The 22,301-nt window shown below is 40.4% G+C and overlaps 1 protein-coding gene across 1 annotated transcript; it reads left to right on the top strand.

Moving 5' to 3' along the window:
• The first annotated feature begins 423 nt into the window (after nt 1-423).
• Nucleotides 424-20,428, top strand: PWP1 (PWP1 homolog, endonuclein). Its single transcript, XM_081061530.1, has 15 exons — nt 424-610; nt 2,766-2,824; nt 3,279-3,463; nt 5,148-5,233; nt 5,337-5,433; nt 7,416-7,526; nt 8,362-8,492; nt 9,118-9,179; nt 14,045-14,141; nt 14,761-14,822; nt 15,847-15,958; nt 17,621-17,711; nt 17,806-17,927; nt 19,087-19,192; nt 20,070-20,428. The coding sequence occupies exons 1-15, from the start codon at nt 539-541 to the stop codon at nt 20,177-20,179; spliced, it is 1,503 nt and encodes a 500-aa protein (XP_080917656.1). The 5' UTR covers nt 424-538; the 3' UTR covers nt 20,180-20,428.
• Nucleotides 20,429-22,301: the final 1,873 nt, after the last annotated feature.

Below are 22,301 nucleotides of genomic sequence, written 5' to 3'. Positions count from 1 at the left end.
ACTTAGTGTATAATAGGTGCTAAGTGTCTTAGGGTGAGAATGTAACAGCCAAGAATGTAATAAAACGTAACGGCAGAAGCATCCTTGAAATGACATTTTGGAGAAAGCGTGCAACCACCGCAGACCTCTACCATTGATCAGTTCGAAGTCTACGGAACGGCAAGCAAAATAAATGTTGGTGGACACTTGCCTCTGCCTGACCTCTGCAGTTCCAATTTTATTTGTTTAACGCCGCCATAAAACCTGAAGACATCATCACAGGCGGGACAGTCCTCAAAAACCCAGGCACCTCTCCCGACGCAGCCCAGTCGAACCCACGTGGGTTCCCCGCCCCTCGGCGTCCACTTCCGCTTCTAACCCTTTCCCCACCCCTTTCCCATTCGGCGCCTGCCAGTGACGTCAGAAGGACCCGCCGCCGCCGCCGGAAGTGGTGTTTGCGCCTGCGCTTTGCCCTGGAAGCGCTCCTGTGCTGATCCTCGAGCGTGCGGTCCAGAGAGTCCCAGTCCGGCGGCGGCCGAGCGTCCCTGAACGGAGCACGATGAACCGCAGCCGCCAGGTGACGTGCGTGGCCTGGGTCCGCAGCGGCGTGGCCAAAGAGACGCCAGACAAGGTAAGGGCCGGGCGTTCGGACGTGGAGGGAGCGGATTCTGCGGCCCCGGGGTGAGGCCCGCCTGGGGACCTGGACCCCGAACATGCGGCCCTGGCCTGGCTGGCATGACTGGCCGGGGTGAGGTCGGCGTAGGCCTGAGTGTCGTGACTAGGGTCGCGGTCCGAGGACCTGGGCAGTCGGGGCCGCGCCTCCCCGCAGTCAAGCCCCAGCCCCGCGCTCGCGGGCTTCCTGGGCTGCAGGGGGCAGGTGGTTGCTTGGCGTCGGAAACCCCCCCAGAAGCGTTGGGTGACACCCCCGCTTCAGCTGCGCGCCGGTGCGTGTTCAGGCGTAACGGGGGCGGGAGGGCGCGTACACGGGGACCTAGCCCTGCGCTCGGCGTTCGGAGGCGTGGACAGGACCAGAACCGCGATGTGGGGACACGGGCGTGGAGACCAGGGTGTCGTGGAGCGGGGAGTGGAACTAGGAGGGTCCTGCCGTAACCCAGTGAGACGCTGATGTGGCAGTGGGGGGGGTAAACGTGACCCAGGGAGGGAAAGCCCCCGGCCGTGGGGGCTGCGTGGGTGGCAGACGGGAAGGTTGCTGCTGGCATTCCGCGGGCACCTGCCGGGGGCTGTGCTTCCATGGCTGACGGTCCTGCGCTGAGCGTGACCAAGCCCTCGCTGTCATGGAGCTGACGTGTGAATGGTGTGTGTCAGTGGGAACAAGGGCTGTGAAAGAAGGGGGGGGGTGGTTTGGGTGGAAGTGGGCCAGTGATGACAGATTAAAAAAAGGGGGTAGAAATGTCAGTGGCGGGGACAGACAACTAACAGGAATGAAGGACTGAAATTGCCCCGATAGATGGAAATCCCTTAGGGCACAGGCTGTGTATTTTATTCACCAGTTTCCCTGGTGTTTGGCTCACAGGAGGTACTCAATGTGTGTATGTAGAATAGGGACAGGAAGTTACCGCACATTAACATTACTGAGGGGGCTAAGTTATTTAAAAGGGACCCATAGCCTTTCATTTACTTGAAGACAATGATTTCCAAACATGTCTACACGTTGTTACGACTGGGGGAGCTTCAGAAAATACTGATGCCTGTGTCCCACTCCCAACTATTGTGATTTAATTAGTCTGGAGAATAGCCTGAAATTATTAAAAGACCCCCCGCACACACACACTTAATTCTAATGTACATACAAATTTGGGAACCATTGCTTGAAGTTTATAGAAAATAAATTGAATTTATTCCACAAAATTCTAGAAAGAAAAACTCAGACCATGACGAGAAATCAGAAAAATAAGTATCATTTAATTAAACTTAAGAACCTTTCTGGAGCTATCCAGCAATGGAGTGTGATCCCTCAAGAGGATTTCCACATTACTAGAGGCATTTTGGTACAAACAGAGTGATTGATTGGTTGATTCATTCATTCATTCATTCATTCATTCATTCATTCATTCATCTGTCTTCAAGCGTCCCTACCATGAGCACTGAACTTTGTGCTTAGGCACACAATGACGAGTCAGTTTCTGTCTTCCAGGAGCTCACAGTTTGGCAGTCATGGAGGTGTTTTAAAAGGTACTGAAGCATTGATTAGGTGGAGGCATGCCAATTTTGAAGATAATGACTTCAGTTTTGAGCAGGATGTCCAAGTGGAAGGTCTTATAGGCAACTGGGAAAATGGACCTGGAGTATGGTGCAAGAAAAAGGAAAAGTTAGAGTAATCAGTTCAAAGGTGGTAGTTTTAGTCCTGAGGATGAAAGAACTTTGCAAGGAAGTGAAGCATGATGAGTGAATACTTGCCGGTGATAACAGGGAAAAGAGCAGAGGACCAAGGCAAGGGTGGTTTGTTTAGGAAGTGACCAATAAGGAGTCAGAGTAATTGGAGGAGAATGAGGTGGGCTTCCATAGCAGCCAGTTCATACAGTCTTTTTTGGAAAGACTGGAGAGAAGTAGACTGCACGTTCTTTAACAGTTTCAGGTGGGACAGGATCTTAATTGTAAGGACCTGTGAAAACTACAATTATGTTAAATTTAGAGAGCCTGGATTGATGTTTGATTCTTGATGTCTGTTCAAGTTGCGTTTTACATTAGTTTGCAAACATCTTTTTAATTCAGACTTACAATGATTTCCTTAACTATATCATAATGAAATGTTTGCTCTCTTATAGGTAGAGCTTAGTAAAGATGAAGTAAAACGTCTCATTGCTGAAGCAAAAGAAAAATTACAGTAAGTTTAGGAATGTTGGTTTTTATAGTAAAGTCCAGATGAAATGTAAATCTTTCTTTTTTCTATTTACTGTGCTCATTTATTCAGGTCTTTAGATTCCCCATATCAGTAAGAGCATATGGTCTTTCTCCGACTGACTTATTTCACTTAGCATAATGTTCTCTAGATCTATCTATATCGTTGAAAATGGTAAAATTTCATTATTCTTTATGGCCGAGTAATACTCCATTGTATAAATGTTTCTTAATCCAGTCGTCTACCGATGGGTATTTCTGTTATTTCAAAGTTTTGGCTGTTGTAAATAGCGCTGTAGTAAACAGGGGTGCATATATTTTTTTGAATTAGTGTCTTGGATTTCTCTGGATCGATACCTAAGAATGTAAATCTTAAATAATGATGACCAGGTCGTCTTGTTATTGAATGATGCCATTTGGGTGATTTTTCATTGGCATAGAGAAGAAGGTGGCAGTGATGAAGAGGAGACAGGCGATCCTTCAGAAGGTGGCATGCAGAGTGCACGTACCCAGGCACGGCCACGGGAGCCCCTGGAGGATGGTGACCCGGAGGATGACAGGACGCTGGATGACGATGAGCTGGCAGAGTACGACTTAGATAAATATGATGAGGAAGGCGACCCAGGTTAGAATTCACCCACTGCTACTGGTTTTAGTCACAAACTCAGTGTATTAGATCATGCTTCTAGTGTTCCAAAGCTTTCCTCTGAGAGCTTGTTGTCCTTTGTCAGTCAGGTAATCTGGCTCAAGGCTTAGACAGACTGACATGTTATTTAATGGGTAGAGAGTTTCCTTTTTGCAAGATAAAAAGAAAGTTCTGGAGATTGGGTGTACAACAGTGTGCTTGTCCTTAATGCTGTTGATCTGTACACTTAAAAATGGTGAAGATGGTCAATTTTATGTTGTGTGTATTTTAGCACAGTTAAAAATAAAAATGAAGGAAAAAAACATTTCCTCAGTTGAAAAGAAGCTCTAACCCACTGATCTAAATTTTTTTTAAATAGTGTATTTTATTGTAAGCAGTGAGTATAATACTCTGTAACTCATTTCTCTTTATCTGCAATAATGAGAGAGGAATTATTACCTCCATTTTGCAGAAGAGAAAGCTGAGGCTTACAAAGATGAAATAACTTTGCCAGTATCGCATAACTAAATAATGGAGCTGAGATTTGAACATTCTGTGGCTCTAAAGCCTTTGTTCTTTTCAGTACAGATGCTCCTCAAGCTGCAAGGGACTTACGTCCCAATAAACCCATCGTGAGTTGAAATACCTTAATTTGAAAATGCATTTAATACACCTAACCTACCAAATATCATAGCTTAGCCTAGCCAATTTCTAGTGATGTGTATCGTTTTTGCACCATCAGAAGGTTGAAAAATTGTAAGTTGAATCATCGTAAGTCGGGACTGTCTGTATACTTCATTAGATGCAGAGAATGGCTTTTTCCTTTGAACTCGGTTGTTACCATCCTGCTAGAACAGAGTGCCATAGGATACAGAGAAAGGAAGAGCTAACCCAGCCTGGAGAGGTAGCATTCAGAAACTGCTCCTTAATACTCTCCACACCTGACAAATCCTTGGCTCTGTCTTTTTCATCCAGTAGAAGTTCCCATCTCTGTTGCCTGTCAGATGTTTAAGACCTATTAGTCCTTCCCCTTTAAACTAGCTTCCCCTGACAGTTAAGACTACCTTCCTTTTCCTGGGTTTTATGTTACTTGGGGTCAACTCTATGCAGATATGCCATAAAAGAATTCCATTTTGAGGTAAGTTTAGTGAAAAAGGTATATAGTATCCCATCTTTCAGATTCATAAGGCAAATTATCAGAATTTCTGAGAAACTTGCAATAAAGAAAGCCATTTAACTTTGTGAAGCCCATCATTTTTCAATTTTATTTGACTAGCAACCCTTACTTATTCCAGGTTGGTTGCAGTGTTTTAGGGTAACTTTATTTCCAGGTCCTCAGGGCTGCCTCTCTGTAGCACTTTTGAATAATGATTACAAGGAGCAAGTTAGAGAATCTGAACAGAGTTCTCATACCTTCAAAGGGAGTTTCATGGTTTGATTTAATTCTTTTATTGGAAGACTGTGAATTCCAAGACTATCAGATATGTGTTCTAAGGTCAAATATAAATGGCTTTTAAATTCCTATTTATTATTATTATTCACTATTTCCTTTCCCAGCTATAGATGATCCAGAGTTAGTTATGAAATAGACGGTTGGATCTAAGTCTAAGAATAAGATGCCATAGGAAAAAATGCCTTTGTGGAAAGGACTGTTTTATTCATTTAAACTTACGAATTCTTACAGACACTGAAACTCTTGGCGAATCTCTCTTGGGTCTTACAGTCTATGGGAGTAATGATCAAGATCCTTATGTTACTCTGAAAGATACGGTAAATATTTACGTGGCTTTTCTAATCATGCTCCTCAGGTGTTTGGGAAACCTTACCGCATATTTGCTTTGGTAAGGTTTTTGACTTTTTCTCTCCCACTTAGGAGCAATATGAGCGTGACGATTTCTTGATTAAACCCACTGACAACCTTATAGTTTGTGGTAGAGCTGAACAGGACCAGTGCAATTTAGAGGTGCATGGTAAGTGAAATGCATCCCTTACAAAACGGTTCTAGTCTATTTATAAAGTGATATTAAAATAATAATGATAATAGTTACTATTATGAGCTGTTAGGCACCAGACTGCCTTCTCTCAGTTAAGTTGGTTACATGGTTCAATTCTGCAGATTTCCAGGTTATTGTACCGGGCATGTATAGTCTGGTATATCACTTCGGTACCCGACTTTATGGAAAAGAGGTCTCATGGAAGGTTCTAACAGGGATTTTTAATCTTTTATATAAATATTTTTGCCAATGTTTCATTTATTCACCCCATTAGAGAAAACCTGGATGTAAAACTATATAAAATTATAAGAAAAACTTTATATCCCATCTAAGTCACTCTAAGGTGACTTGTTGCCCCCTGGCTTTTTACTCCAGTCTCCTTTCTGGCTGCTTTTTCTTTTTTTTCTTTTTATTTTATTGGGGAATATTGGGGAACAGCATGTTTCTCCAGGACCCATCAGCTGCAAGTCGTTGTCTCTCAATCTACCTGTGGAGGGCACAGCTCAGCTCCAAGTCCAGTTGCCGTTTTCAGTGTTTAGTTGCAGGGGACGCAGCCCACCATCCCATGTGGGAATTGAACCAGCAACCTTGTTGTTGAGAGCTCGCGCTCTAACAACTGAGCTATCCAGCTGCCCTGGCTGCTTTCTCTTTATGTGGCAAAGATTATACTCAATAGACAGGCTTTTATCCTGCTTTGCTTTTCTTTTTTTTTTTTTTTCTCCCACAAGAGTCATTTCAAGTATTTCCCCTTTTGCAATGCACTTTATTTTCTTCATAGAAATTCTGTACAGATGCCTGCATTTCTCTTTAGGAATCAGAACACTCGGTCACCTTTCCCAGTTCAGGGAATGTTTGTGTCAGAACATGGGGTGAATACTTTGACTCTGAACTAGTCAATGATTTAAATTTTCCTTTTTTATTTGAATTTTTAAATCCGATGTATTTCACTATTGGTTTATATTAATTCAACAAACATCAGTTGAATGATTGTTTCCTTAAAAATTGGCCTTCTAGGAGTCTGGAATAGGCTGCCTTCAGATTCCCACTTTTGTTTTCATGCCTTTTTGTTTCTCTGTGCAGACATTCTCAGACAAGTCCATTCTTGCCCAGATACTCTCCTTCCCCAACTATATTTTATTCATCTGTCTTAAAATTTTGAAGCTTTAAAGAAATTATTAAGCTTAAGGCCTTTTATTATAGGAAGCACAGTTGCACAGTTTGAAAATGAAAACCTTTAATGTTTACTGGCATCTTCTAGGTTACTTTGTCATTTATTCTGTGTATCAGATTGGGTTTCTGTAATTCTTCAGTCTTTAGGTTGCCTGCAGGAAGCCTATGGAATAGACCATTTTAATCCCGTGGCCTATTGTGCTCTATTTATAAAGTCAAAAAGGCTTTAAATAATAGATACTTCCAGGTGAAGTAATTCTAATTGTCTGTGAACTTGTTACATATTTCAAACGAAAACCATGTTGCTGAAATTTTTAAAAGACCCAGTTCTAACTTCAAAAAATCGAAACTCAATTACATTGATTTTTATACCGTCTCATGTGAGAACTTACTCTAGTCATTCTTTTGAATTTCATGAGAGTCAGAAACGTCGTTATTCGGTGCATGACCAGTCCTTAGGAGACCTTAGGAGCATTCGTTTTCTATAATGGGAGAACCAGGACACGGGACCACTTTGGCCGGTGAGCACGCAGATGGAGTTTTCAGACAGATGTCCAGGCCCTACCAGTGTCCTGTTCCCCTTGGGGCACACCAGGTGATGGCAACACAGTAGACATGCAATTTTTTTGCCTAGCAATATCAACAACTTGGGAGTCTCCTTTAATGTCATAAAATGTCTCATTTTAGATGTGTGGCACCTGTAGGTTTAATAGGGAGAGTCTGTTCTTCAGAGTGGGATGTGATTTCTTATTCTGATTCAGTCAAGTTTCTTTTCCCAATCTTTTCAGTTTATAACCAAGAAGAAGATTCTTTTTATGTGCATCATGATATACTGCTGTCTGCGTACCCTCTGAGTGTGGAATGGCTGAATTTTGATCCTAGCCCAGAGGATTCTACTGGTAATGAGAAAACTTAAGATTGCTCAATGGTTCTTAGTCCTGGGTGTTTTTCCTAGCCACCTAAGTTATGTGTTCTGTGTGAATGTTTTCAGAACTATTGATGTTTTGTGAAGTTGTAGTTATATAGTTCTTAAAATACAATCACTTAATTGTTGAGGGTCTGTATGTCTCCAGGCTTTAGCTAGGTTAAAAGGGTAGCTGCTCCACTGTAGGCCGAAGAATAGGGCCTGAAAGCATTTGGGGCTGCGTGTGAAGGTCTCATAAAAACCCAGTAGAAAATGACATGATGTGCCTCATGTTGCCAGCTAGAGGTTGGTGGCATGACCCTTTTTGGAAAACATCAAAACTAGGAGAGAATTAGGTTCTCATGTTAGTCTTTTTAGCCACAGCTGCACAGTACTGGTTGCCTCGTCCTATTTCTTCTTAATAAGAGTAAAATCTGATAATACTCATAACCTTACATCTCATCTGCAAAGCTTATTCCCATTCGTGATCTGACCAGATTCCCCATCCTGACAATAGCCTGTGAAGGCGGAAGGGGTGTTTGTTCTCATCACCGAAGTGAGGACCTTGGGCCGAGAGCCTAAGCCCTTGTCACTCGTACTGTGGTCCAGGGACCTGGCTGCACGGCTTGGGCATCACCTGGGAGCAAGTTAGAAATGTAGACGTGGGTCCCCCCAGGATCTCCTGAAAAGGACTCTGCATTTTAACAGCACTCGGGTGATGTACGTGCCTGTAAGCGTTTGAGAGAAACTGCTCTAAGCCTTGGCTCAGTTAATCCACAGTGTAGTGTAGTTCAGTACAAGTTATTTTTTACCATAATTTCCTCCTGTAGGCAATTACATTGCTGTGGGAAACATGACCCCTGTTATTGAAGTGTGGGACCTTGATATAGTGGACTCTTTAGAGCCCGTCTTCACACTTGGAACTAAGCTATCAAAAAAGAAGAAAAAGAAAGGAAAGAAGGTAAGCCAATTCATAGAGATTTAATCTCTAGTGACAAACTGGTAAGTTTACTGAGGATAGTGGGGGGGTACATAAGAACAGACACTTGGGTGGAACAGGACAGGAGTTATAAATACAGTACTTGCTAGTTTTGAAAACCTTATCCAAGGATAAATCGATACCTGACTGCATACAACCTCTGTTGACAACGTTATTAATCGTCACACAAAACATTTTCCTCCCTGGTCATGACCTTCCTTTGTATATAGTAACTATTCACACTAATATGCTTGTTTTGAACTTGAAAACAATTTCTGTTTAGCCTTTAGTATGTTGAATTCTAAATATCCTTGTATTAATTCCTGTAGATTTTTAAATTGTTAAATTTGGGGGCAGGGGGTTGATACTTACAGAATTATAACACCTAGATTAAGGAGGGCTACAGTTTCTTCTCAGAAGAACATTTGTCATGGGTCTCTGTCAGGGAGGCAAGTGTTTCCTTCTCTGGGTCTTCAAGCAAGTTTGCTTAAGATCAAAACGGTAACCTCAAGATTGAAAGAATCTTTCAGATTAACACCAATTTTATTTTGCGTGGGCAAATACAAAAATTGGAGGCTTTAATACAAAAATTGAACGCTCATTACAGAGTTCCGCAGCAGAAGGGCACACCGACGCGGTCCTGGACCTTTCTTGGAATAAGCTGATCAGGTAAAAGAACTAACATTTGAAGTGTTTGGTGAAGACTGTAACACTGCCATTTTACCTCACGTTCCGTTGTGTGGGGCAGGTCTCCATGCCAGTGTCTCCTTTTCCTTCCCTGCCGTGGTTGCTGCTCGAAGGCAGGGGCTGTGCCATGTGTGTCCTGCATCCCCCTCACCCCCTGGCAGCTCTTTACTTAACAGCTGCTCGTTACGTGTGGGTGAATAGGTGTCCTCCTCTCCAGCACCACCGGGAGAACTGTTCCACGGGGTCAGTGGTGCAGAATGGTTCCTTCACGGAAGATTTTCCTCTCACTGCATTTAGAGTTCACAAAATCTCATCCACATATTTTTTAAATAATATTTTAATTTATTTTAATGGTGGTAAAATAGATGTAACCTAACATTTACTATCCGAAGCATATTTAAGTGTACAGTTCAGTGGGTGTTGTTAAGCAACCCTTACCACCATCCGTCTCCAGAACTGAACCCGTCCCCATTAAACACTAACTGCCCAGGCCCAGGCAACCACCTTCCTGCTTTGTCTCTGAATCGACTCCTCCAGGTACCTCACGTAAGTGAAATCGTACAGTGTTTGTCCTTTTGTGACTGGCTCCTTTCCCTTAGCGCGAGGTTCATCCGTGTGGTAGCATGTGGCAGGATTGTGATACTCCGTTGTGTGTCTCGGCCACACTGTGTTTACCCATCTGTCAGTGGACACGGGAGTTGCTTCCAGGTGGTGGCTGTGGTGAACAATGCTACTGTTACACACGTGTGAATGACCTGGGTGCACAGGTATATGCTGGAGTCCCTGCTTTCAGCTCTTTTGAATATATGTATAACCAAAAGTGGAACTGCTGGATCATGAGATAATTCTGTTTTTATCTTTTTGAGAAACCACCATACTGTTTTCAGTAGCATTGCACTATTTTACATTCTAACCAGCAGTGCACAGGGTTCCAATTTCTCGACATCCTTGCCAACACTTGTTACTTTTTTTTGTTTTGCTTTTGTAGTAACCATCCTAATGGGTGTGAAGTCGTATCACTGTGGTTTTGATTTTTATTTCCTTAATGATTGGTGACGGTGAGCACTGTTTCAAGTGCTTATTGGCCATTTGTATATCTTTGGAGAAATGGCTGTTCTGTCCTTTACCTATTTTTGAATTGGGTTGTTTGGGGGTTTTTTGTTATTGAGTTATAGTTCTTTATAACTGGATATTCTGGGTATTGGGTTCTGGATATTAATCCCTTACCAGTTTTATGGTTTGCAAATGTTTTCCCCCACTTGGTGGGTTGCCTTTAACTTGATAATATCCTTTGCACAGAAGGTTTGAATTTTGATGTAGTCCAGTTGATTTTTACTTTTGTTGCCTGTGCTTTTAGTGTTACATCCAAGAAATCATTGCCAAATTCATTGTCATGAAGCTTTTCCCCAAAAAGTTTTATAGTTTCAGCTCTTAGGTTTAGATCTTCGATCCATTTTGAGTTAACTTTTGTATATGGTATTAGGTAAGGGTTCATCTTCATTCTTCTGCATGTGTCATCCACACATTATGCTTATCCATAAACAACAGTTACCCCCAAAAAGCCATTTTCCTAACAGGATAGGTGGTTTGAAGGGCTGCTAATGCAAGAAAGGTAAGCTTTAGGTTGAGTACAACTTATTTGGGGGTTAAGAACAAACTGGATTGCCCAAGTTACATCTGCGTAGCATTCCTCTTACACTGCACACTGTAATTGTGAGCATTCAGAAGAGGATCCCGCAGTGCTAGCTTCCCGGAGGGTAGCCTATCTTCCTGTTTGTGGTCAGACTTCCATTGCGCCAAATGGAGCTGAGAAAGTCGCTTAGGGTAGTATTCCCCAAACTTAGCTGCAAGTCAGAATCTTCTGCGCAATCCTTTAAAGTACAAGTTCCTGGGCTCTAATTCCCCAAAATTGAGTCAGCAGATCTAGAGCAGCCCAAGAACCTGTTGGGGTTTTTTTGGGGGGGCAAGAGGAAGGGGAGGTTTGTTTGTTGTGGTGGGTTTGTTCCTTTGGTCTGTTGTGTGGGTTTGTTTTTTTGTTTTGTTTTTTGTTTTGTTTTGTAAGGTGAATCTGATGCTACCAGGCTAAAAGCAATTTTGAGGGTTTTGTCTGGATTGGGCCTGGGCCTGACTAAATGGGCAAATGAATACGAGATCTAATAACGAGTGTACTTTGCTTTTAGAAACCCACCCTTACTTACGAGTCTAAACTGTCACCCTAATTACATACACTAAATTCTTGTAACAGCTGTTACTTCAAGTAACTGAAAACATGGGGGTTATAAAACTGAAAGTAGTTTGTGTAATGGAAGTAACTTCTTCCGGAAATAATATCCAAAAATGAACCTATCAATGTTTTGTTTGAACAGTGTATTGGTTTTCTGAACAGAAACATTATCATTAAGGACTTGATTCTACGTTGAGCCGTTTTAAAGCTAGATGTTGAAAAATGAGCTTTCAATTTCAGGAGTCTGTATTTTTACAAGGAGGAAAAGTAGCCACTAACATTTCTCGGGGGCCTGCTATGTTCTGGTCACTCAGCCAGGCACTTGCATAGCAGCCCTTTGGGGCTGGTTGTATCATTCGTATTGGCAGGCAAAGGAGTGTGACTTACTTTTAAGTGTTACAGCTCATAAGTACCGTGTTTCCCCGAAAATAAGACCTAATGTGTCTTCTGGAGCAAAAATTAATATAAGACCCAGTCTTATTTTAATATAAGACCCATAATATAATACAAGACCGTGTATAATATAATATAACATAACATAATAGTGGGCCTTATATTGATTTTTGCTCCAAAAGACGCATTAGAGCTGATGGTCTGACTAGGTCTTAGATTTTCTGGGAAACATGGTAGCAGCACCATGAATCCATTTCAGGTTTTCTGGGCTCTAAAGCCTATGTTCTGTTGGGAAACTACATTATTATCGCTTGAGCCCTAAGAGGTAGATATATTGGTTTTTCCTGTGAATAGTACTGAATGCTCCTTAGTTGAGAAAAACCAGTTGAGAAATAAATTCTCGTATCATAAAATTCACTCTTTTAAAGTGTATAATTCAGTGGTTTTTAGTACATTCATAAAGTTTACACCCATCACCAGTGTAATTCCATGACATTTTCATCCATCCAGAAAGTAGTCCACACCCATTAGCAGTCACTCCTCATTCTCCTGTCCCTCCAGCGCCTGGCAACCACTAAGCTAAGCTCTTTTCTGTCTCTGTGGCTTTGCCTCTTCTGGACATTTCCTAGAGATGGAATCATACAACATGTGGCCTGCTGTCTGGCTTCTTCACTTGGCATAATGTTTTCAGGGTCCATTCACATTGCAGCGTGTGTCCATACACCATCCCTTTATTGATGAGTAATATTCCCTTGTATGGAGTGGCACGTTTTGTGTATCTGTTCACCAGTTAATGGACATTTGGTTTGGTTTGCTTTTCTGTCTATTACAAATAATGATGTTGTTGTAAACACATATGAACAAGATTTTGCATAATGTTTCCATTTCTTGGGCGTATACCTACGAGTGTAATTGCTAGTGTCTATACCATTTATATTCCCAGTGCAGTGAAGGATGGTTCCAGTTTTTTTACATCTTGCTAACACTTGTTATTGTCTGACTTTTTCATTATAGCCAGGCTATATGAACGATAGTATGAAATAATATCCTATTTTTTATTTTCATTTCCCTAATAGTGTTGAGTATCTCTTCGCATGCTCATTGGCCATTTGTATATCTTCTGTAAAGAAATATCTGTTCCGATCCTTTGCCCACTTTCTAGTTGGATTATTTGTCTTATTATTATTTAGTTAAGAGTTCCTTATATATTCTAGATATATATGATTTAAAAATAATATAACTTAAAAATATTTGCTCCCATTATGTGAGTTCTTTTTACTTTCTTGATAGTGTCATTAGCAACACAGAAGTTTTTCATGTTGATGATGTCCAATTTGTCTGTTTCTTTTGTTGTTTATATTTAGGTTGGTGCAAAAGTATTGCAGTTTAAAAGGTTAAAAACAATTGCAAAACCACAATTACTTTTGCACCAACCTAATACGTTTGGTGTCATGTCTAAGAAACCATGGCCTAAGCCAAGGTCACAAAGATTTACATGTTTTCTTCTGAGAGTTTTATAGGTCTAGCTCTTACATTTAGGAGGTCTATGATCTATTTTGAATTCCTTTTTGTGTATAGTGTGAGGTAGGCTGTATCTAATGTCATTCTTTTGCGTGAAGGTACCAAGTTGTCCCTGAACCATTTGTCGAAAATACTGTTGTTTTCCCCCCTTGAGCAATGAGTAATCTTGGCACTCTCATCATAAAACAATGGCCATAAATTTGAGGGTTTATTTCTAGATTCTTCATTGTATTAATATTACTGTGTCTATCCTTATGCCAGTACCATGTGACTACTGTAGCTTTTCAGTCAGTTTTGAAATCAGGAACCGTGATTTTTTTCAACTTTTCTCTTCCTTTCAAGATTATTTTGGCTATTCTGGATCCCTTGCATTTCCATATGAATTTTAAAAGCAGCCTGTCAGTTTTCTGCAAAAATGTCATCCAGGATTTTGAAAGGGATTGGTTTAATCTACTGGTCAATGTGTAGATGGCAGTATTTCTGCGTTAACAACATTAACTCTTCCAATCCATGAGCATGAAATCACTTTCCATTGATTTAGGTATTTTCTTTCAACAATCTTTTATAGTTTTTCAGTACATAAGTCTTGAATTTATTAAACTTATTCCTAAGCATATTCTTCTTTTTGATGCTATTATAAATAGAATTCTTCCATTTAAATATTCTTGACCTTTAAAAGATTACCTGATTGATTTCCTTACTTTCTTAGAAACGTGCTAGCAAGTGCATCAGCTGACAACACCGTCATTCTGTGGGATATGTCCTTGGGGAAACCAGCAGCTAGCCTTGCCGTACACACAGACAAGGTATGGTGGTTTCGTGGATAAAAGGGATTCTAAAAAATCTGAGACAGGTACTGGCTGTGAATAATCCCAAACATTTATGTGAATTAGAGTGCTTTGACATGCTATCTCATTATTGGCTCTTCACAAAGCCCTGTATGATAGTTATAATTACCCATCTTAGAGACACAAATATGAGTGCAGAAATATGAAGTGACTGGGAACACTAGTGCTTAGTAACACCTTTACAGAGATTCCTAAAAAGGGACTGGGGGTATCAGCCACCAAATGGGGTTAAAGAATTTAATAGATCTGTTCCTGCATAACTCAGGGATCTTATGTGCCAGGCACACCGTGGGACTTCCGGAGCACGTGGCGTTCCCAGATACGTTTGACCACGCCCCTTTTCCCTTCAGAATATGTTTTAACGTTTGAGGGACATGTTATCTGCCAAATACAATTTGGGAATGCTGTATTATGCCTTTTAAGTGTCAGCCTTTATTTGCCAATATGTTTTGTTATTTCTTTAGTACGAAATTTGAAAGATAAAATTTATAGAAACACTGCCAAATTGATTTTCACCAAGTATTAGGCAGTTTACCAAAACCAAACAGATCTCTTCATTTGTGTTTCCTCCTTTTAGGTCCAAACTCTGCAGTTTCATCCATTTGAAGCACAGACTCTGATTTCTGGATCATATGATAAGTAAGATAGCATTTCAGGAATTATTGCTTCTGTTTTTATCCTCTTGAACTAATTCAGAAAGTAATACTTGATGCTCAGACAGAATACATTACTGAGGCATTGATGTTTAAATTTTTAGTAATACTAATTTGTCCTTTCAATTTGGGTCCTTTCAGTCTGCAAGGGAATGTTGTTCTGTCATAATAATGTAGTTCCTAAGTAGCAACTACTATGATTTTTAGAGGATTTTCTAATTAACCATTGCTGTGAAACAAGCCATCCTAGAATTCAGTGACTTAAAACAATAAACATTTATTTCTTATAGCTCTGCAAGGTTGAGGTAATCTAGGCTATATTCAGCTGGTAGCTCCACTAATCATGGCTTGTTTGGCTGGGCCATGGAGACTTGGCAGTATCCTTGTGTTTCATATCCTGGGACCAGCGTGTTAGGTCATGGCGGGGTCGCAAGCTCAAGCAGAGACACCAAGGACTCTTGAGACCTAGGCTCAGAACTCATACACTTCTGTCTTATTATTCTCTTGGCCAAAATGCAGTGGGAAATGAAACCAACTTGCATCTTTGATTCCTTATCTTTTTGAAGAGTGATAATGTCTACATTTTTTAGTTGTGATTCATGCACAATTATAAAAGTGTATCTATCGGTTCCCCCAGCAAATAACCTGATTGTAGAGAGTAAGTGTGACTGAGATCATTGGTTACCTGGCTCTGAGCACTAGCAGAAGGTAGAGATTGTCTAGTCTTCTGGAAATAGAGATGATTCATCTTGTAAGTGGAGGATTCGATCTGGAGAAGGTCAAGGCCACTGTTCCTTCCAGAGACACTCATGCCTCCACGTGACAGGACCAGGGTCCACCAGTTAGTGAAAATCAATTCATCTTTTATACTTTATTTTAGAACTTCAAAGCAGGCTTTAAATAATTAGATCTTGACTTACAGTGTTTTATTACCATGTCATTATAAATAAACTTAAGACACATAGAAGAATTGAACTGTTAAAACCCTAACTTTGCCTGAATGTGTTCAGGTCAGTGGCTTTGTATGACTGCCGAAGTCCGGAGGAAAGCCATCGAATGTGGCGATTCAGTGGGCAGATTGAGAGAGTAACCTGGAATCACTTTTCACCTTGTCATTTTTTGGTAAGACTATGCATACTACTGTGTTGCTTATCCAGGTTATTAATGACTTATTTTCTTTAATTCCATTGTAGAAAGAGTCTCTAAAAACCTTTTCTTGTATTAATAATATGAAGTGTTTGGATTTTAGGGTAAAAAAATAAGGTATTTTTAACAAGAGAACAATAGATCAGCCACAAAAAATAGTAAACATGTAAATGACTTTGCTAATTTCCAACCAAACCAAAGTGTGCCCTTTTATTTTATTGATTTTGATCATTTTATTAATGTGTTTTTTGAAATACTTAGCATGGTTAATATTGTTTTTGTGTTTTTTAATGGTTAAATCAATCCAGGAAGATACTATTTAAGTCCTGGTACTTAAATGGAGCTCCACTAATGAGAATACTAGCCTAATTAATTAATATGGCACTGTCTCCCAGACAGGAAAAAAGTACGAGATCTTTCTATAGATACCTTCAATGTCTATAGAATGACAGTTTTCCATGTAGCGTCCAAAAGATTCCACTGGCATTTCAATCCATGGAGAAATAATATGCCAGCTTTCATCTGGAGGGAAGAGTAATAAAAGAAATTGTGATACACCCATACATTTCCTAATTTTCCATATTTATGAGTGCCTTGTAAATGAGAGAAAGAGTTCTTTACAAAACAGCTTTCTTAAAATATGTGGACAGTTTTAAGAAGGTTCCTGAAGTAACGATTCTGAGCACACTTGATGGACGGGTGCATGCACTTCCCAGCTGAGCTGCCGTGAACCCAGTTCCATTTTACAATTACCAGGAGGGAGGTCCCAGTTGTCTCTGAATGTTGTATTATACTTTGGCTCTCAGAAGTCAAGCACCCATATTTCCTGAGGTGATTTGCTAATAAATGGTCACTGGTACTAAAATCACAAATATTTAGGGAAATGGGAAGTGATCAAAAGAGAAAATGGTGTGCCTTCTTCCCTCCAGTCTCAGAGGTAGAGACCTCCCTCTTCTGTTTTTGTCCCTTTCCGCAGCCCAGTCGTCAAGACTGTGTCAATTGTCTTTTTTTTTTTTTTCCTTTTGTCTGCACTGGCTGTTGCTCTTGGCCTTTATGTAGGCTTGTCCTTGACTAGGTCTGTCTCTTAATTCCTTCGTTTCCTCTCCCTTGTTTGAAAGTGTAACAACCCACTGTAATCTGCCTTTCAATTTTTATCTGATTGACTGACTACCAAAATATTGACAGCAGTCATCACTCCTCTAGAAGCCGTGTTACTCTGGCTTTCTCACACTCTTCCTTATTCCCTCCTCCCTGATTCTTCTGTGAGCTCCTCCTCCTTACGCTGCACCTTAAGTGGCCATGCTCTCCAGGCCTCTGTCCCCAACACACTGGTCTTTTAAGTCTACGCTCCCAGGGCATAGCCCTCTGTTCTCATGGGTGTAACTGCCACCTCTCTAACCCTGCTCCACACCACTCCCACAGCCTCATATCCAGCTGCCTAGCAGACATAGCAGCTGAATTTGTCCATGTAAGAGCAACCGTGGCTTACCCAGAAGGAAATGCCTTCCATATTAATTTTTAATAAGCTCCTCCGGTAAGTCAGGTATATAGCTGATTTTCACTGTGATTTATACTGCTCACTCATTAATGAGTGTTACGTCATGTAGCCTGACCTTTTCGATCTTTTACTCTTTCCAGGCCAGTACAGATGATGGCTTTGTATATAATTTGGATGCACGTTCAAATAAGCCCATTTTTACACTTAATGCACACAATGATGAAATCTCTGGTGAGCAAAAATAGTGCTGCTTTCATTTCTATTCAATTATGATGAAGTAAATCTGTATTTCAAAGTCAGAGTCTCTGAACTGATCTTCCCTTAGGTCTTAATCTAAGCAGTCAAATCAAGGGTTGTCTTGTGACCGCGTCAGCAGACAAATATGTGAAGATCTGGGACATACTAGGAGATAGGCCAAGTCTAGTCCACTCCAGGGACATGAAAATGGTAAGACTATCCATGGGCATCTTTTGTTTTCTGTTTCTGACCTGCAGTGTTTGTCTTCTCCAGGAATCATTGCAGTAAAGGGTAGGAATTTGTTGGGGGAAGTTAATTTTGAGCTTAGCCAAATTTGGTACGAGTTTTATGGCTTAGGAAAGTTTAGGGGGAAATCAGGGACCATCTGATTCCTTTTCCAACTCCCGTGGTTAACAGTTGCTTGGTAAGTACAAGTGGGGGAGAAGGTTTTCTAGGACACAAGTGGAATGGCCACGTTTTTCTTTACCCTAAAATCAGGACCATCCCAGGAAGTCTTGAACCTTGAGAGTGCCGTAGCTGTTGGGGTCAGTTTATCACCTCTTTGCATAACTAGTTCTGACTACACTGAAATTGATTACTATGTAGTGGCAAAAAATTTAGAAATAACTGGAATTTATTCATTCAGCAAATATTTATTGTGTACTTACTACATGCCAGACACTGAGTTATATAAATTAAATTGCAGACATAGAACACTACGCAGTGTTTAAAATTATATAGGTATGTATACCAGTGTGGGTATAAATATTTATGGAAAGGCAGATTACAGAAGCAAGTTTTATAATACCATCCATGTTTATATTTAAATGTTTAAGTGCTTGAATGATGAGTATATTTAAATCTAGAAGACCCTATCCCAAAACATGAACAGTGATTATCTCACTGAGTGGTTTTTATACTTTTACTTATTTATATTTTCTATACTGCATGTGTTACCTAGTAATAAAAACGTAAAAAAAGAAAACATTGAAAGTTTAAAAATTATTTAATAGCGACCTTTGGTATTATGATCATTGCTCAAAAAGTAAAATAAAAAATACTTAGCAGATAAGATTTATTAGGAAATCCCTAACAGACAGAATGCTAATGGAGATAAGAGACCTGAGTAGTCACACCATACGCACGTTCCCACAGTTATCCATTATGCTGAACTCGTCTGGCTTTTTATTATTGTAATATTCCTTCCAACTTGACTGTGAACCACCTTTGCAGGAGGCTTGTAAGAGATACTGGTGAGCTGGTTTTGAGTAATTGTTCAAATCATAGGTCCTGTAGACAGGAACAGGGATCTCGATTAGAGCTCTCTAGAAAAATTTAAATCACCACCTTTCTATTCTATTCTCACCAGGGAGTTCTCTTCTGTTCTGCCTGTTGCCCTGATTTGCCATTTATTTATGCCTTTGGAGGTCAGAAAGAAGGGCTTCGGGTCTGGGATATAAGCACAGTCTCTTCAGGTAAGAATCTTAATTTCCTGCTTTTTCTAAACGAGCTCTGTAATGGCTAACACAGAACGTGTTGCTTGAATACATTAGATAAACAGCAGAGGCAGATTCAGTGTCCATCTGTCGTGTAGTCTGCTTAGGAAATAGGAGCAAATGTAATTTGGAAACGTTCTTGTTCACAAATAAATTTGTCTTCATATTTGAAATACCTATTGTCTTTATGACAAAATTTGAATTTTAAAATGGAAAGATCTTAATAGGAAAGCTGGAAGCAAATGTAGCATGACCCTCCCCTTCCCAGTTGCCAGTGTGAATAAATCTGCCTTTTTTCAACTACTTTCTATAGAATCTAGCTCTCCTCAAGGGGCGGCTCCCTTCTCTTCCTCTCCTTTTCTGGGAGCCTGGCTGCTTATTCATTACTTTGAGGTAGTCTAGTTTGTCCTATAAACATTGAGCCCCACTATCTGATTCCTGAATCTTCCTTCCCATATAGAAAAAGCATCCTAAATCCAAAAACATTCTATGTATACATGATAGAGACAGATGGAAAAAAGAAAATAGGAAACTATCAGAAGTAGAGTAATGAAAGGATAGAGTCACTGTTATAAGGGGGACATCTGTTACCAAGATGGATTAGAGAAATCCAGGACAAGGCAGAGAAAGCATTTTAAAAAGTAGACCAATTTAACATTAACCTCATTCAGAACAGTAACTTGGGCTTCTGAGCTGATTATTTACTTTTCCATTTACAAAGTATTAACTACACATTCATGAAATTTCCACCACAAGGCAGAGTAACTTACTGCTCATTTCTACATTTTAGTCTCTGTATATTATAGACTTAATTTTCTGATCTGGTAGTTTTTTTAACTATTTATTTGTGTTTTAGTAAATGAAGCATTTGGAAGACGAGAGAGGCTTGTTCTCGGCAGTACAAGAAATTCATCTATTAGTGGTCCTTTTGGGAGCAGGAGCTCAGACACACCCATGGAGTCTTAAAGAAGATCATACACTTTCCTGTTTTACTTACCTTAACTCAGAGTTTTAGGAAGCTGGCCTAAAAATGTTCCATGTGTAGCTGCAGCCATGGAGTGACTGAACAAAACTCATTTCCTACTACCTGACATTCCTCTCTGCAGCTGTGGTGGCAACACAAACAGGGTTGTTCTTTGTGCTGGCCTTTCGAGCGTGTGGTGTATAAAGCTCCTGTTGCAGGGCTCCTTGAAAAGGATAATAAAAAAGGTCTTTAAAAAACAAATTCCTTAAATATGCCATCTGTCATAGTAACCTAGGTTTGTAAAATAGCTAGTAAATTATAGAATTTTAAAAGAGGAAAATCGTGTTATTTTAACAGATGGGTAAACCCAGGCCTGGAAAGGTTGTGATTTGGCCAAGATTGCGCGGTAGGCCACAAACAGGCAGATACCACAGGGACTGCACTTTCCAAACGGACTGTTACCCAGTTAACACTCATGAGTTAGAGGCGTGCTCAGTGCTACTTGGTAACTAAAGTAAAAGTGGCACGCCTTTTTTTTCTTACTCCTAGCATGGTATTCATTGTTATCAAAGAAAAGAGACATTACATAATGATAAAGGCATTAACCCAACAAGAGGATATAATAACATTCATAAATTTTATGCACCCAACATAGGAGCACATAAATATATAAAGTAAATATTAACAGACCTAAAAGGAGAAATAGCAATATAATAGTAGGGAACTTGAATACTCCGCTTTAACCAATGGCCAGATTCTTCAGACAGAAAAATCAATAAGCATTGGCCTTACACAACTCATTAGACTAGGCAGACTTAATAGACACATACAGAACATTTCATCCAAAAGAACAATACGCATTCTTCTCAAACACACGTGGAAAATTCTCCAGTACAGATCACGTTAGGACACAAAATAAGTTCTTAATTTGTTTGAAACCACACCAAGCATCTTTTCCAACCACAATAGTATGAAACTAGAAATCAATTACAAGAAGAAAACTTGAAAATTGGTATGTCTTGGAGATATTTGTAAACATGAATTACCCTATCCTTTCTGATAGCAGCATTGTATTGCTTAATATGGACATGCCATAACTATTTTCCTTCTGCAGCACACTTAGGTTCCTTCCACCTTCTCTGTTAAAAACATTGCTGTATTCCTTCATCCTAATCACACCTGTAAGAAAGGAGCAGGATCCTGTACATACTTTTTTTTTTTTGGCATGTGTGCTTCTGGACTTAAAATTGGATTTTCTGGCCATCGTTTTTCTTTATATATGTGACTCCACACACACCCACCTTTAAAGTCCAATATGTACCTTTCCCAACGCGAGTATGTGCTGAATGGATCATCCTGCTTTCCTCTTGCCACGAAACACTATTTCCATTTTGGGAATTGCGGATGCAGAGAAGCCTGGCACGCTCTCTTTTTGCCACAGCGTATGTGGGTGAGGCATCTCCCACACTTTTGAATAATTCCTTTTTTCACCGACAAGTGCCAGTTGTCTCTAACCAATTAAGCACAATGGCCCACAAAGGTGTCCTCTGCTTATAAAAATGTATCTCACAACCTCAGTGCAAATAGACAACTTCTGTAGGTAGCAGTGTGATGTGCCTGAGATGAGGTGTCAGCACAGCAGCAGGTAGATTAGCATAGAAGTGAACCCTGGAGGAGAAATATTTTTAAAAGTACTCCCAGGACACAAATCACAACATGAAATACAGAAAATCTTAAATGTTCTGAACTTCATTTTCACCATCTATAAAATGGGGGTAAAACCCACCGTTATAATGAGTGCCCTATGAGGACTAAACAAATACTAAACTAAAACATACTACTGCTATTACAGACTGTACCTGCAAATAGATGTCACAACGGCCCGAGAGCATGTTAGCTGAGAAAAGCAGGAAGTTGTCTGTTGACAAATGATAGTTCATTGAAGAAGTAAACTTTCCCAAATCAGCACCTTTCTCTGCAAGTGATTTTCTCTCCTCATTCTGCTCACGTGTTCGTCTTCTCCCAAAGCCCCTCTCCAGCCTGTGCCTGGGCAGGTCTGCAGCCACACAAACGGGAGGGTGGGGCGAGCGGGCTGCAGAGAGCAGAAACAGACCAAACAGCTCT

This window comes from Rhinolophus hipposideros (genome assembly GCF_964194185.1).
Source record: "Rhinolophus hipposideros genome assembly, chromosome: 9".
In the NCBI taxonomy this organism is placed as follows: domain Eukaryota; kingdom Metazoa; phylum Chordata; class Mammalia; order Chiroptera; family Rhinolophidae; genus Rhinolophus; species Rhinolophus hipposideros.
The sequence above is the reverse complement of the archived record's forward strand: the minus strand, read 5'-3'. Positions and strand labels throughout refer to the sequence as shown.